We start from the raw sequence: 17,002 nt of genomic DNA on the forward strand, positions 1-17,002 counted from the left end.
GTACATCATCGTACACTTCTCATGATCACAAGAATTCAGTTTGAATGGAGTAAAACTATTAGAGCTGATTACAAGACTGAAGTCTAGATTTTTATAGAATATCTACTTTAAGCACCTAATTTAGCAGTGCTGCCCTGAATTCAGAATAAAACACATTACCCTGGCATGCCTTCACCCAGAAAACTGATTCAGTGTGGATGTGAAGTCATTCTTTGTGAATGTAACTCTTCCTGGTGCTCAAATTCAAATTCTTTGTCATCTTCTGTGGGGACAAATGCCTCATTATTCTCTTCCTGGATTTGCATTATGAGGTGTGTATAGCTAAGAGGAATTTTCACAGGTATTGATCTTAACTAAGCCTCTGGTTTTGTGTACAGTGAAGAACTTCTGAGAAAGATGAGTATGTTCACACAGGTGTGTTCTCTGTGGGAAAAGCAGACCTAGACTCCTCCATTCACTCTTCACAATTAATCACTGCTACCTTTCTGACAATCAGCATGATGAACAGGCACCTTTAAATCATATTTGAATCAGGGGATGGCTGTGCATAAGTACAGTTCTCCCAAGGTGGTCGGTTCCTGTGGCTCGGGCTGCCGCAAGCCGCTGCAGCTCGTTCTTTGGTGAGGGGGTTTCTGCGGTCGCTGGGAGCGGCGCTGACGCCCAGCCCGTGTTGTCCCCGCAGGTGACTTTGCGGTGCTGCTGAAGGCAGGGATGACAGTGAAGCAGGCCATCGTGTACAACCTGCTGTCTGCCATGATGGCCTACATCGGGATGCTGATCGGCACGGCCGTGGGGCAGTACGCCAACAACATCACGCTCTGGATCTTCGCCGTCACCGCCGGCATGTTCCTCTACGTGGCCCTGGTCGACATGGTACGGCTGGCTGGGGCTCTGGGGCCTTCTGGGTGGGAACCTGGGGCTTCTGTGAGTGCTGCACTGCAGTCAGGTTTATTCTTCACTGAGATTGTACCATCATATATTCAGTTCTGGAAAGTTTAGTCTGAGCTTTTACTATGAGCAGCTGGTAATCTAGAGCTGTTGCGGTGAGTAGCTTTTAAAAAAATTACCTGGTGGAAAAATGCTGCTGCTTCAAGAACACACAGGTGCTTTATCCTTAGTGTGTGTACACCATAGATCAGACCCTTCCGGCAGCAATACTGCTGTGCACATGTTACCAGCCCATATTCAGTCCTGATTTCTCGCCTCTAAGCTGCTTCAGAGCTTCATTTAAATAAGGCAATTTTCTCACTTTGTAGCCCAAAGGTGATGAGATCATTTTTCACTTTTGGGGTACTTTGTAATGCCATCCACTTCATTATGGAGACTTTAATTTGTAAATATACTGTTGTTATAAAATCACTCTAATCTATTAAAAGGTGAATAAATCCTTTCTGGGCCTGCTAAATTGTTAAATAGAATGTCTGGGTAGAGTGACCCTTCTTGCAACTTTAGATAAAGTAGTAGCCTATAATGCCTGAAATACCACTTCCTTGTAAGCTCTGTGTCTGATATTCAATTCCTGTACTTTTAAGATGTCATGGATAAAGGAAAGGAAGGCAGTACTTTCATTCCTTCATACCCTTTTCTTTCCCTCGACCATCTTAGTAGTAACCAAATAGTCAAAATCCCATAGACTGACTCAACAACAGCAGGAAATCTTCTGCAAGAGACACTTGAAACTGAACCAGTTTTGTCTTGGTGTTTGCATAATCAGCCTCCTTTTCAAAGAGGAGATAATAAGAGTAGATTTTGATTGCTCCCCAGCTGTGAGCAGAGGTTCACAGAGGTGCAGTTTTCTATCCATTCCTTACACCAGCCCATTGAGAATGAGCTTTTTGGTATTTTTGCATTTGACTCTCCTGAAGTTTATCTAATTACGTGGGTTTCAGTGATAAGGATATTCCTCTCCAGGTGTTTCACCTAAACTCAGGCGTTTCAAAATCCTCCAGGTTTTCCATGTTCTTTCATGAAACTTCATTTTGTGATAACTTAGAGTAATCATAATATCCTCCTTCCTGACACACTTGTTTTGGTTTGAAGGGGTACCTTGTATAGTCCAACTTGAATATTTTCATCTTACTGGGAAACAAATTTATCTGTTGCAGTTTTTGTTCCTTTAATCTCTAGTACTGACACCATAAGCTTTCAACTTCGAAAGGGTGTTTTCTTTAATTGACTGGACCATTCTTTATATGGTCCCTGAAACCGGTCACATCAGCATTTATTATCAATAAAGCAAAATGTTTAGTCATCTTTACATGTGCTGTCAAAGTAAATATCCAGACTGTTAAAGCCCATTACAGTAATGCAAAGGTGAAGCCCTTTATTCTTAATGACTTTACAGCACTTTGTAATTTCCAGCTTGCTCTGGAGCTGCCTGGTCCTAGTGTATATGTGATAACCATTTAAACATTTTTCACACCAATTGCGGGGGCTTTTTGGATTTTGTTTTTTGAGGAATTGGTGGGGGGGTTTTTTTGTTTGTTTTTTGGGTTTTTTTAATATTTAAATACTCAGTGGGTCAAATTAATTATCAAGTTTTTTTGTATCTTTTAGAAATACAGTAATACAAGACAAGATGGGTAATATATTTGGGGTTTTAGCAGCTTTGATGTCACTGTCTATTGGGCAGTATTCGAGTTCTTGGAATAACCCAAACTGTCATAGCTGATCTAATGAAGAGCAGTAGTTTCCCTTTTCTTCTGTATTATCATTTTCTGTACTAAGTGAGTCTTGAAGGAATTCCTGTAATAATTCCTTCCTTGAAGGAATTACTGTGAGACTTAAAGTGTCTCAAACACTGTTAAATCACCAAAGGACTTTGCCCACTGTAGCAAACTGTGCAAAGAAGCAACTGCTCCTCTGCCACCACGGAATCCCACCCCATTCCCAATGAGTATAGTCCTGACTTAAGGTAACGTTAAGATGGTATTATTGTCCAATTATCTCAGGCCTAAGGAGAAGTAAACAAAGCTGGGGAGAAGGATGCAAAGGCAAACTAGCTCTGCTGAAAATGAGCTCTGGCTGGGCCCAGCAGGGGGAGGCCATAGCCCAGCACTCCAGAGGGAGGCACCGACTTAAAGGAAGAGAGAGAGACTGGGATGGGACTAATTAGCATTGGAAGTGAGGGAATCATTTAACCAGTAGAATAAGAGAACTGCATAGCCAATGAGCATCAAGCCTTTGTTTGCTAAAATGTGTGACAAGTTAGGAGTGGCTGGCTTTGGGGAAGCCAGCCAGGGAAGCCAGGGTGATGAGGACCAAGGAGACACTGGCTGGATCCAAAAGTGGTGACTATGTTCTGCTTCATCTTTCTCTCTCACTCTTTCTTTCTCCTCTCCCTCCGCTCTCTTTCCTATTTCCTTCTCTCTCTGCCTCATATTTGCTGTTAAATAAAATCCTGACTCTTGGCTTTGGTGTATGGTCTCATTTGCACCTTAATTCAGGCAGAAGCATCTCTCAATAGCCATATCTTAACATTTACCTCCTGCTTTCTTGAATTAATTTCCTTGTAAATATTTTACTTCTGTTCTATGTGGATGGCTTTGTAAAACACAAAACTTTATTTTTACATTTCCAAGAGCACTACTATTAGTTGATTTTGTCAGTACTGACTTTTCCTCATAGGTGAGCAATATCCAGAATGTCCAGAACTTCCATAAATTCTTCTAAACATAAAATTGCTCTTGAATTCTTTGTAGCTGTCATTCCCATATTTAAAAGGGATGTGCATGTGAGTATGTGTAAGCGTCTCAGATGACAAATGACTGGCTACATTAATCAAAGTCATATGTTTACTTGAGCATGACTTGAATTCTTTTAAAATTAAAAGAGCAGAACTTGAAGAATATTGGGCTGCACCCTATCTTGAGGAACTTAATGTTCAATTACATGGATGATCAGGTGAAAGTTCAAGGAAAGGCATTTTTAGTTTGTTTTGTAAATACATGGTGTGATCATGTTTTTATTGAATGTAGTTGTTCAGTAGAGTTTAAGCTGTGCCTTAGTGTATTGGTTTTATATCTGAACCCTGGAGTGTTTATTCTTGACAATATCATCTTGTAAACATGTCTATGGATAAATGGAATAGAGGTGAAATAACTTCTTAAATTGCTTTGTATCTTTTAGCTTCCAGAAATGCTTCATGGAGATGGAGATAATGAAGAGCATGGTTACTGTCCTGTGGGGCAGTTTATTCTTCAGAATCTAGGCCTGCTTCTTGGATTTGCCATCATGCTGGTGATTGCCCTCTATGAAGACAAAATAGTGCTTGACATCCAGTTTTGACCTGATGCTGGTAATCACTGTGGTTCCAATCTGTTGCTGTCTGGCTTTGAGTCTGCACTGTGTGGCTGTGTGCACACTGCTCAGAGGACACGTGGTGCTTGCACTGCTTGCACAAGGACAGGAGATTCCCTTCTGCCTAGTGTAGCTTCTGCTTTTGTCTAATCCCATCAGATGAGCTTACCCAACACAGCTCCTAAACTCGAGTGAGCAATGTTTAGGAAACACTAAATCTGAGAAATAAGGGCCAAGGTCAGGGTGCTGTGTAGGGAGCACTGCTTGCTTAAGAAAGAAAAAGTACAGGGAAAGATCTCGTTTGGGAAAATACCATTCCAATAGTTACAGCTGAAACTCACACCTGTGCAAGGAACCCAAGGAAACTTTTAGTGCCACGTGACTCTTGAGTAGCTCCTAGCTGTCTCTCTGTATGTATAGATCTATATAGATATAGACAGATGTGCAAACATACACTTGTGTGTGTGCACATCTGTATATACACGTATTAATCCTGTGCTGATTTTTCTGCATAGTGGTGACTCAAGTATTCAGTATTACAGCAGGACATGGCTGTAATTTTTTAAAAATAAACCCCAAGCCTAAACACTGTTTAAATTCTTACAAGCTGTGTTAAGCTGCACTCCATCATTGCAAAGCTCCTGTGTAAGAAGGCAGGCTGTTGCCATGTACTCTGCAAAGTGTAACTTCTGTCGAGGGTCAGTTTGATGATGTTTTTCCCCAACTGAGATTTATTTGATGTTTGTTCCTTGATATTAGTAGGAAAATGCAAAATGCAGTAGAATTAGTGTTAGCTTGGGGAAATCCCTGACCTTGGAGTTATTGAACTGTTTCTGGTTCTTTCTTACAGATGCTAAACATGTATTGTGTGCCACTTGCAGCATAAACTACTGAAGAATTGTGGCTGTGAATTTGTGCAAACTCTTTTAACAAGAGAATCCATGTGGGAATTTCTCCGTTTTCTAAAATTATTATTTTGGACTGTTTTCTCCTCTTCATGTTAAACCAAGGTGCAAGATGCTAGTTCCTGAAGCTAGACACAAGGGTTAAATTATGCTCTGTATATGTTGTACTGGTAGGGTATTTACAATACTGTAACAGCGCATCAAATCTGTTCCTACAATGCCTTGATATCAGACATTGTGACACCAGCCATTTCTGGCAGTAAAGAATATGTAAGAAGATTTCTACTTCCAGTATAAAGGAGTTCATTTCTATGATATTTTTTTACAATTTTGGTATTTAAATTAGATTATTAAAAAGCAGATGTGGTAGAACCATGGTATGTGTCATTTAGAAGAATAGACTGAAAATTTGGGCCTTAACTTGCTGGGACCAGCTGTCCTAGATCAGATTGTGCTGACAGGCATTTATTGCCAACATGAGTTAGTTCTTCTTGTACCCATCTCCTTAAAAAAAAAAATAAATTGTGAGTTTGTGGGGAGTGCAAGCTGATTCTGTAGTACCAGTCCTAAGCATGGTAGTAGCTCTTTTTTAAAACACCCAGTTTGTCTCTCTACTGTGTATGCCAGGTAAAAGCTGTACTTTGACTGTGTGCTGTAAGTTTTAAAGTTCCGGTCTGCTTGGTGCCAGTGTAGCTGCTAAAAACACTAATCCTAACGCCTTTAATGAGAGCCAGTGGGTATTTGCATTCCATTTCAAGTTCCCGTGTTTCCTGTGGCCCTTTACTTTGGAAGCTTCATTGGTCAGTTTAGCTTTTACTGAGAGCAGCTCATGTGTTTTAAAGGTATCAGTTGGTTGCCAGTATTTCTTCCTAATGCAGTATCAGGAAACAGTATTAAGGGTTCATTTCAAAGAAGGGTGCAGTTTCTTCAGTGAAGAAGCCAAAAGCCCAGAGTTCAGGCATGCAGCCATTTGATGTTCTGAACTCAGGTTTTCTTTTTTCCTCTTTAAACATGTTTAGTGTAGAATCCTAATTAGCAAACACACTTGTTGTTAGCTTCAGATTGCTGAATTTCGGCAGTGTAAAACTCCTGGATGACATTTTTGCATAGTGCCCATGTTAGGTCAATGAGACAAAACTTCCTGGATACCTTCTAAAGATCTGAGTTTAAACAATCTCTGTTTCTTTTGTATTAAACTGACTGACTTAAGTTTTGGTTTGTTTTGGTTTTTTTTTTTCTATTAATTCTGAAATATAAGGGGGTCATTATGCAGCTGATGTTTTGTCAAATGCTTTTTTTAAGATTTATTTCTCTTAATTCTTTTCAAATGAAGATTTCTGTATTTCCAGTAGTATATTTACTGTTGTATTAGTTGGAATGTGGTTATAGCTCAATACACTGCCTCTGTAGGAAAATAGTTAACTTCCTTCCAAGACCATCTTCAGACAAGGGAAAATTGTGGTCGTTGAAGGTAGGTACTGTATTTTTCATGGAACATAGATTTACTTTTATTTTCTAGTATTTATTGCAAGAGTAACAGAGCAGTGTAACAGCTGTGACCTCTCTATGTTTCCACCAGTATTGAATTCCAGATGATTCTAATGTACACTTTTGAGTCATGTTACAGACAATCTGAATTCCACTACATTTCTACTTGGCTTCAACATTCCATTTGGCTTGAATCCAGAGTCTCATTTAACTTGTATTTGTTGGAGAGCATAAATGTTACTTGTATATTTTACAATGCTGTCACTGTGTGACATCCCATGTGAATTCTGATGTAAATCACATTGCACTCAATCCGCTGTGATTATGCTTAGAAAATGTTGTAGTTGCTAGATGCAGTGTGATTATTTTTTTATTATTTTTTTCTTTCCTCTCCCCATTAACAACTGAGTCTATGGTTTAAAATGTGATAATGGTCCAATAAGATAACTTGCTGAGCTATTGGGTTTTTTTGTTATAACTAAATCATTTTTTAAAAATTTTATAAAGCTGGAAATTATCAAATGCTGTTTTGTTCATTGTCAACAGTGTTGTGTTCATTTTATGTATGTTCCTTATACATAAGGAGCCTTCAGAAAATAAAAAAAATATTCAAGGAGCAGATATTTCTCTTGAGCTTCTTAAGGTTTGATTACTTTTGTGTTTTAGTATTCCTTTCAGTTCAGCAGACATCACTACAAGCCCCTAAAAGAAATTCTGAAAAGGAAGGTGTCAAAATACTTTGCTTAACAGGGTTGCTTAAACAATTAAACACCAACATAAATGTCTAGGGCAGTCAGGTAGGAGCAATACTGAAAACAAGAACAGTGGATTGGGGGATTCCATGGAAAGTTACTGTGATCATCTGGCTGATCCTGTAGTCATTGGACTGCTCAGGGAAAAGGTCCATAGCCTCTTCTGGAGAAAGCTGCCCATCCTGGGAAATTCTCACTCCCATTCTTCAGAAACATGGTCTGCCCAGAGCATGTCTGAGTTTATTAACTGTAAACCCTCCTCACTGTTCTTGTTTCATGCACTGTGGCACTGCTGCAAGTGCCTTCCTCTAAAGCAGCAGGATTCCTTCTAGTACTGCAGTAAAAGTTCCTAGCTTAGAACTAACAAAATCCAGTTGCTTACAGATGTGCCTTTTTTTTCCTCCAGAACTATGGTGGCACTAGACTGTACCTGGCTTTCAAACTGGACTAGAACTGGCCAAGGGTTGAAAACTGTTAAAAGCTGGAGGAAGTAGGAGATATAGGAACTGACTGTACAGTCACAAAATGTTTCCTCAGGAAGACAGTAAAAAAAAATACAACCCCCCCCCCCCCAAAAAAAGCCTTAAAACATTCTTAGGTGGAAAAGTAATTTCACCAGAATGGAGATACAACACAATAAAGTACAGTGAAAACTCAGGAGGGAATGTGAACATACCAACATGGATACACAGTAGAAAATTAAGGTAAGGATGTGCGGCTTTGCATCATACCTGTGGTAAGAATATCATCAAATAGCAGTTGTGTTCCTGACTGATCCTTGGTAATGGCAGCATTTGCAGTCATTCCAAAGATCTCTGGGAAAGGATTCTGTGTAAGTGTCTTTGTATATTCAGTACAGCTTCAGTACTGAGACAAGGTGGGGAAAAAAATACCTCTAGACAAAAAAAAAAGATGCAGAAGCAGCCAACCGGCCCACAAGAGGCCACAAGCTGTACTTCAAAACCACCACAGGCTTTCCTAGAGTGATGAATAAAGTGTGTTAAGATATAAAAGATACAAAGATACAATTCCTGGAAAATTCCGTTAAAATGAGATCCCAAGTGTAAGGGGCTGCAGCCCCTCTCTGAGCCCACTGCCTGCCAAGTGCCTGAAGGTGTTTTGCTGATGACTGACACAACTCCTGTGTTAATTAAGCTGATTATTGTGGCCTCTCTGCCTCCAGTAGATATAATGAGCTATTTCTCTTATGCCTATTTTAAAATGCTTTTAACTTCACTGGGCTGTGTTTCTCACTTACTGTCCCCTGAGTGCTGACTCACACAGAGTCAATTTAGATGACAGTAATTGGGTGGTGTTTACATAATGTCCCTTTCTTAGAAGTCAGTGAAAAAGGCCTGATAGAAGGTGAGATTAAGCCACCAAGCAAACAATGACTGAGTAAACACTGAGACTCATCAGTTACAGTAAACATACATCTATTAAAAAAAAAAAAAAAAAGCTGTTGGTAATTCTGTTGTTCTGACATACATCTCCTTTAGGAGGGGCAAAATAAACACCACTTGGATCAAGTACATAATTGACATTTGTAATGATTTCCGAGGAAAATAACATCTTCAGAACATTTGCAGAGCCCATCCCAGTGTCAGTGCCTCTGGCACTGTAATTGCATTCCCCAGTCACAGTGAGGAGCATCAGCTGGCAGCTCCTGCAGGAAAACAGGACAGTGATCTGAGCAGCAGCCCAGCACTTCCCTGGGCAGCCCTATCAGTATCACCGTAATTCACTTGGAAGGCAGCCAGAATTCTCACTGCAAAGTTTAAAAGCTGTTAATTACTTCTGCTAGTTCATGCTTGAACCATTTCATCTTCAGCCCTTCAAATACTTTTTAATAATAATCCCTCAAGTCACCCAGCCATTCCTGCTTTTGAAGAATAATAGCACCAAAAATTCCATAGTAATGCAGCTGAAACTCCCTGGATACAAGTTTATGGAAAACTTTTCCAAAATTATCTCTACTTGTTCGACATCTTTCTAAAATAAATGTATGCTATCACAAGGCCATAGCTGTGCTCGTAATTTTTAAAAATTTATTTATTTATTTAGAACATCAAACATGCTTAAATTCTTGAGGTTGGGAGAAGCTGGACATAAAAAAGATAAGGTGCATAAAAAGATAAAATTATGAGTGATAAAAAGAAAATTATTTGCAGGAAGGCAAGAGTGGGTGATGCACTGAGAACTGGGATGAAGAAAACCAGTCAAAAAAAGTACCACTAAATGTTTGCTACATACAAATTATCTTTCAGGGCAAAAAAAAAGGTTCCCTCCCTGCTAGGAACTGTATTTGTAATTTGTTCAGAACCTTTGGTCAGGTAATAGGAGGATATCTCCCTCACAACCCCCCTTACTCCCACTGTCCTTCAGGAAAGAAACACCTCGGTGAAGTTGCTTGAGTCACTTGCCTGTTAATCTCATTATTGCTTGAATTTACCTGTTAGCCATGTTAATAACCAAAATCACTGCAGGCTGACAGTGAAAGGGACACCCCCGTTCCTGCCCATCCATAACTTTAACAGACTTTGGCCATGCTGGGCTGCTTAGGAAGTTGGAACATGAAGAAGTGCCATGTATTGCTGGCAAATTCCCAAGAGGCTTGCATGGCAAACACCCACCTGTGCGGGCAGGGAAGGAAACGCCCTCTGCCAGAGTTCCTCAGCTGCATCCCGGCTGGTTTCACTCTGCAGCAGCCCAGGGGCTGGCCTTGTCCCTGGCACTGAATAAATCACAGCCAGCCATCAGGGGTGGCAGTAGGATATTTTACACCTTGCAGGAGTAGTTCATTTTTTTCTCCTGTCCTGCACAGCAGAGCTGAGCCATTCTGAGGCCAGCTTCTTCCTGCTCGCACACTTTGTGAGGCAGGGGAAGCCTCTTCTTGACAACCCAAGGCCTTCAGCAGGAAGTCTTTAAATGGTCATGAGCAGCATTTCTGGAGTCTCTTAAAATCTCAAAGCAATTTTATTTTTTTAAAGCTATTTATTTGTGTACATTTAATTATATACCTTACGTACAACTGTATGTATGAGACCATGCACCTGTACATTTTTTAACACCGCTGTATTATAAAATATTGTTCATACAATATTTTAGCTTTTTTTTTTTATCCTTACCAAGTTCGATTTCTGGCCTTTACATAAAGACATCAGGTAGAAATGTTTGATTTGGTTTTCAATTGAGACCATTTAGGTAAATATTCAATCTCATTTAGATAAGCTACATTAATTAGAGACAAATAATGGAAAATAATGTAAAATGTGATTGCAAAGACACATCCAATTATTAAAACAGTGGACAGGTTTTCCCAGTCTTACCTTTTTAAAAAAAACACCTAGAGAGCTGTATTATTGATGCCATAGCAATATTAGTTTCAATTGATGAAGTATGAGACAAGCAATAAAATAAAAAATAAATTTACTCCACTATTGGCAGTAATTGAAACTGCTTTCCTTGCAGTGGAACACAACTATTTCATTTCTGAGGCCTTCTCCCCCCAGATCACAGATACCCGTTCATTAGGTCGGCTTTAACTGATTTACAAAGTTGCACCATTACTCACAGGTTTTCTGCACTTATTGTAAAAGTCAGGATCAGACAGTGGGTAACAGATATTTAACGTACTGTATAGTTTAAAATGCAATTTAAATATTTTCTTTCATGTCATGCCACATCTTGTGTATCTTCCAGTGAAAAGCTCCAACTACCCATCCATTTAATCTGGACCTATGAAATTCTGACAGTTTCAGAACACTTCTGCAAACAATATTTGCTTGAAGGATGTAGACAACCTACTATAAAATGCAGAATACCTTTACAGCTTGGTGGCCGAAGACTTGAAATGTACCTGTCATTCTCAACAGCACAGAATTCTGACAGAATTATAGGCAGGCAATGCAAGAAATACATTTTAGAATGTGTTATTACATGTATAATCTTACTTTCTAGGGAATTTTTTGTTTGTTTGTTTTAAATGCCATAACAACAATCATAGCAAAAAAACCCCAACAAAATCCATATTTCAATTCTGATGTATAAATACCACCCAGGACTCCAAGGTCCCATATTACTGTGGTGGTTTTGATTAAATAATACCTTACACATATTGGGAAAAAATAGCATTTTCGGATAAGAGTGCTTGCAAGAACCATTTAAACTATTATGGTTTTGTTCCATTTTTGCATTTTCCATTTGAAATGACACAAACTAATTATTTATATAGGTCATGACATCACAAGATGATAAACTATTTATCCTACAGTTTCTTTTAAACAACAGACAAATTATTCATTCCTGAAAACAATCCATATGCATGAATTAGTGTCTTGTGTTAAAGAAAAGCATGTGATCAATTTTACCATGTTTTTGGGCAGTTAAAAACAGGTTTTGGGTTTGGTTTGGCATTTCAACTTTTAGTTAAACTAAATTCCTTGCTTCATACAAATACACTCACACATGTACACACATACACACACAAACATCAACTACAGTAAAAAAGAGATTAAGATACCTGATCATCGGCAGACTTAAGAAGGGCTGCCATGGAGTCAGCACCAGGAGAAACTATTAATATCAGTGCTTGGAGGGCCCAGGTTATGAATGATAAATTCTTCCACCATTGGTATTATCTGGAAAAAGGAAAAAAAAAATCTGAATATAAATTTCAAGGACAGTGTTCCTGCATATAAAATAGACATCAGTACAGTCCCAGAGGAATCAATGATGTAGCATTTGTAAATCTAGGAAAAACAATGCCCTAAGAGCTGACATTGGAAGTCCCATACAAATGTTCTTTTATCTCATTTCTGTCACCACATCTGGACAGAATAATGGGCTGGATGATTTTCTGCACTTACTCCATTTGTATTTCAGAGAAGATTTAAATTTTCAAGTCTCACAATGCAACATCCTTCCGAGGTGTTAAGATCATGGCTTAGAAAGCTGCTGCATGCAGTAGTCTTAAAGACACTGATGTTTAAACTTCTACTGAATTTAACTGGACTCTGTACCAAAATAAGAGACAGTTTATACAATGACAGCTTAATGCTTTGATACTGTAAACCCTTACAGATATACACCTTTAAAATATTTTCATCCAACATCTGGCCATGCTCTATATTTTAAAGTAGAACTGAATACTTATAAAATAACCACCTCCTCTTTAAAGAAATGCAACACTATTTGCAAAGACAATCCTAAGAATTAATCTCTGAATATGAAATTCAAGGAACACTGAAGGATTCAAATAGCAATGTCAATTCAACCCCTTTAGTTGCAATCAGGATAGTATTTTTAAAACTTTATATGCAAGGTTTCTGTATTTGTAACTAGAGTTTTTAACTTGCAGTTTTTGACATTTCAATTGTAAAATCTGAAATTACCATAGGTGCTTTCAGTTAAAAAATATATACTGTGACCAAGGACATGGACTGTGACACAAGAAGAAGAAATTCCAGCAGCTTCATTTCCCTTGGTTGTCCTGCCCATAAACTCACCTGTGTTAGGAAGGGTCTGAGGCTCCTTTAGGAAGGGACGAAGGCTCCGTTAGGCCTTCCCCTGCTCTGCAGGTGCAAAGTGTCACCTATTAGCAAAGGCCTTAAATGTGAGAGCAGGAGGGAGGCTCTGCCTTACACTGACTGCAGGCTTCATAGATGGAGACCCTGCTGCAAGAGCTGAGCTCAGCTTCCAAGCTCTTAACTGACTTTAAGGACATGTATGAATATGAGACCCGTTTAAAAACCTTCACCAAGTGGCCCTTCCAGAAAAACTGCAAGTGCACTCCAGAGAATGTAAGTCTGAAAATGGTTGTTTTGCCTCTGCCTTAATTTATATGTGCTATGTCTGAATGTGAAGTCATTGTTAAGTATATTCAGGTTCAAGAGGAGTCCACTAAGCCTGAAGATGAAATGTTAGATACTCAGCTTTCCTCTGTTCCCTTGTTCCCTGCTCAGAAATACTGCACTGGGATTGACTGTTTTTTCTGTGTTCAGTCCACAGTCTGCTTACAGATTTTAATAGTTACTGTTCTTGTTCCTTTTTTTTTTTTTTTTTTGTTTCTGTCATTCAGAAATTAATTTCTTGTATTACATAGTCTAATTGCAAATTTCTATTCATGACAAAGCAGCCTACATTAAACAAGTACGGATCCATCAGGAAGGATAAAGTAGTGGAATGATCACTACTTCAAATTCAGAATGGAAATTATTTACATAAAAAATCCATCTAACTTCTACTTTGGTACATACGTGACACTGCCAGCCTGAATCTCAGATGAATCATACTGCTAGTGTTACCTGAGAAGGTGTTTGGTTACTGAAACAAATGTAATTTTTGGTGTCCTGACTAGATATGATTCTAAAGCGTCAGGAAACATGTAGTGTGTGTGTGGGATAATGCCGTAAACTTCTAAACTGTTCCCTGCAGATGGCAAAGGCTGGCTTCATCCATTGTCCAAGTGCAAATGAACCAGATGTGGCAAAATGTTTCTTTTGCTTGTTAGAACTGGTGGGCTGGGAGCCAAATGATGACCCATGGTAAGCACAGACATAACAATGCTCTTGAGTATCTCTCCAAATTTCTTTTGTAATTTTACAATGAGTTCATATCCCTGCTGGTATCCACTATGACAGTTCACAAAACTGGAAGCTTACCTTGCCCAATAACTGTGAAATTGTTCAACTAAAATCTATTTCATCTTTTCTGTATGATACTATTTTTGCTGATAGACAAGTACTAAAGAGACCTGCCTGTACAGATCTCTTCCTCTTCTGAAATGAAACTTCTATGGGTTTAACATCTGTTCTTACTCTGGGTTTACATTGCAGGGAGGAACACACCAAACGTCACACCTGTGACTTTTTATCCCTTCCCAAGCACTTTGATGAGCTGACAATGGAGGAGTACTACATGCTGGAGATGACACGGCTGAGGACCTTCATTGTAAGTGATAACCACATCATCTGAAATTCAGAGCTAGAATATAAACAACAACTTCTCCCACTAAGATTTCCAAGCATCAACCAGGAATGATTGTCTAAGGCTAGAACATGACTTATTCTGAAGTAACAGTTTATGTGCGTTATTGGCTAAGAAATCTGCACCTAAGCACTTCTCAGTGTAATTTATTGTCTGGCTTTTGAATGTAAACCTGTTTCCTTTAGAAGTGTTTTTCCAACAACTCATTACAGCAGGAAAAAAAATATATAGGGTGCAATAACCAATGCACAAAACTCAACAACGAGCAGCTCTACCATTCTCAGGAGGGATGAACAACACATGTGAAAAGACAAAATTTGACCAGATTATTGCTTCACATGTCCAGTTTAACATATAAATCTGCCTAATTAAACTTTAAAGCTCATTTCAAATATTTTACTCCTCCCCGCTTCTGGGGTTTCATGCCACAGTGTTGGCATGTAACAGAAGCACACAGATGAGCTGCTCAGTTGATCAAGATCAGCTGATATATGAGCCCTAATCCTATGGATAGTAAGAATCAAGTGAACCAAGTTCCCTGATGAGGAACAGTAAAAGGTTCTGCATATTACTTATCAGTGGGTTTGCACAAATAAGATCTCTGCCTTGCTAATAATGTTCTGTATTAAATATATACCTGGTGGATGTCAAGGTTAAGCATTTAAGGTCATCGTACAACAGATTAAAGTACAAAAAAATAGGATCACGTGGCACAGTGATATCTTAGAAGGTGGACTAAGAGTGAAAAAGTGGTATTACCTCACTTGAACTGTGAATGATTTAGAGCAATGTTTCAAGGTACAAAAGGGGTCTTGGCTATAATATAACTTTATTTCTAAGTAGAGTGTATAAAAATATCAGAAGCAGCAGCTTCAGGCGGAGACACTTAGCCCCAAGGCTAGTCACCGATAGCTGTGCAGGGAGGGCTGTGCTCTGGGCTGACCAGGGTAGGATTGCTATCGTGAAGCACTGATACCCGAATGCAGCCTGAGGAGCGGGGCTTGGAATTTGCCTGAACTACACAGTTAAACTGCTCAGCTGAAAGGCTCAATCTCTTGCTTTGATTCAAGTGCAAAGTTGGCAGCCGCACAATAAACTCTTTTCAAGAAGAAGTCGCGGTGACGAGGCAGAGGCTCGTGAATTACTTTGGCTCCAGACCCTCGCTGCCGGCACCGCTGCCTCCCGGGGATGAGCCTTCAGCCCAGCAGCCAGGAGGCTCAGCTGCCGGGCAAAAGGAGCCCGGGACAAGTGAGCTGTGACGTCTGACTCTACACGTGTCTTCATTTGGTGCCAACAGCCCTCTCTTTGAGTGTGAATCTAAAGCTGAACAGGTGTGTGAGGAAGTGTATGTAGAGAGCTGCTCCTGGATCAGAGGAGTGAGTACAGACAGGTATGGCCTGTCTCTCACAGTGTGCTTTCTTGGTGGGGCTGTAGAGTATTCCACTATGCCAGTGTATGAAAAATGTCTAAGCAAATACTTCTAGTCTGGTTTTTAGCAAGCTGACTTTTTTTTTGAATAAAGATTCACAACTGTGAGTACTTTCTGTGATCTGTGTTAAAACCTTATAGCTAGACTCAAATCAGAACAGTTCTGCTTCAAAACACTTTCCAGGGAACTAAAGGGATCTGTGTGTCTGCAACAATTGGTTAAGCACCTGCATTATCTACACTCCTGCTTACCACTAAGCTGTCTTTCCAGATCAGGCAAAATCGACACAGACAATGACATCAGCAAAAATAGCAGGTGTACTAAATAAGGGTAGACACAAGGTGTGTAAGACAGTCTCAAGGAAGAGCTCATTTCCTGCAATCTGGTGAAGTGAAGAAGCTAGAACTGTTTAGTTCCTTTAATGCCTTTCATTATCCTCTTTTATGAGCATTTCCAACCAAAAGTCCATTCTTTCTCTCTCTGCATACTTCAGGCTATTTCTTCAATTAAAAAGTATTTCTAAAGCCTTGATATTTAAAATGAAAAAAAATACACAATTGATCCTTTTTTTTAAAGGACCTAAGAAGTCCTGGGTCATTTGACTGAATATTGGTGATAGATTTTCATAATTTAAATTAACAGTAAGAAAAGTGAACTGGCAAAAGTGTTACCTGGACATGAAGTAGTTATATGGTCAGATATAGAGAGTAAGACAGAAGGATAATTTTCTATTTATCTGAATACCTTGAACACCTCAGCCAAAATTAGGAGAAGTCCATTCAGGTGGTTTGAAATGCAGTGTAAGAATTTGCAGAAACTACTTCAAATTCTTTCTTCACAGTAGAAACAAAGATGTAGAAAATCTCTATAGCTTTTTCCCAATCACCTAGGTCACCAAGCCCTTGGCAGAGAGCTACTCAGAGGATCATTCCTGTATTTCAGGCATGGTGATCATTCTGAGACCTAATTGTGATCTATTATCATTAAAAAGTGGAAAGCTTTTGACAGAAGATCAAGAATGAGAGCAAGCTATGTTGTTTGATCTGTGTTTCCTTTTCAGTCTTGTGTTTCAATCTATTTCTGTTTTCTTCCATTCAGTTAACAAGAAATGGATAATTTTTAATATTATTACTGTAATAGGA

At 39.1% G+C, this 17,002-nt stretch overlaps 2 protein-coding genes across 4 annotated transcripts in view; both read left to right on the top strand.

Annotated features, from left to right (window-relative positions):
- Window positions 1-7,311, top strand: part of SLC39A10 (solute carrier family 39 member 10) — a 34,126-nt gene extending 26,815 nt beyond the window's left edge. For all 3 annotated transcript variants that reach the window (XM_053947834.1, XM_053947833.1, XM_053947832.1), the window contains exons 9-11: window positions 683-873; window positions 4,129-4,297; window positions 5,150-7,311. In XM_053947834.1, coding sequence (XP_053803809.1) covers window positions 683-873; window positions 4,129-4,287 — 350 coding nt within the window. In that variant the 3' untranslated portion in view covers window positions 4,288-4,297; window positions 5,150-7,311. The remainder of the gene's footprint in view (window positions 1-682; window positions 874-4,128; window positions 4,298-5,149) is intronic.
- Window positions 7,312-13,107: 5,796 nt separating this feature from the next.
- LOC128790773 (baculoviral IAP repeat-containing protein 5.1-like) lies at window positions 13,108-15,690 on the top strand. The gene is made up of 4 exons (XM_053947835.1): window positions 13,108-13,245; window positions 13,880-13,989; window positions 14,281-14,395; window positions 15,502-15,690. The coding sequence occupies exons 1-4, from the start codon at window positions 13,108-13,110 to the stop codon at window positions 15,688-15,690; spliced, it is 552 nt and encodes a 183-aa protein (XP_053803810.1).
- The last annotated feature ends 1,312 nt before the right edge of the window (window positions 15,691-17,002 follow it).

This window comes from Vidua chalybeata, chromosome 7, assembly GCF_026979565.1.
Source record: "Vidua chalybeata isolate OUT-0048 chromosome 7, bVidCha1 merged haplotype, whole genome shotgun sequence".
Lineage (NCBI taxonomy): Eukaryota > Metazoa > Chordata > Aves > Passeriformes > Viduidae > Vidua > Vidua chalybeata.

Bases quoted from the DNA above. Each gene is read 5' to 3' on its own strand.
- LOC128790773 (XM_053947835.1), top strand. From the start codon at position 13,108: ATGGAGACCCTGCTGCAAGAGCTGAGCTCAGCTTCCAAGCTCTTAACT. The intron at 13,990-14,280 runs GTAAGCACAGAC...TTTACATTGCAG, and splicing joins GAGCCAAATGATGACCCATG to GGAGGAACACACCAAACGTC. The intron at 14,396-15,501 runs GTAAGTGATAAC...CTTTGATTCAAG, and splicing joins CACGGCTGAGGACCTTCATT to TGCAAAGTTGGCAGCCGCAC.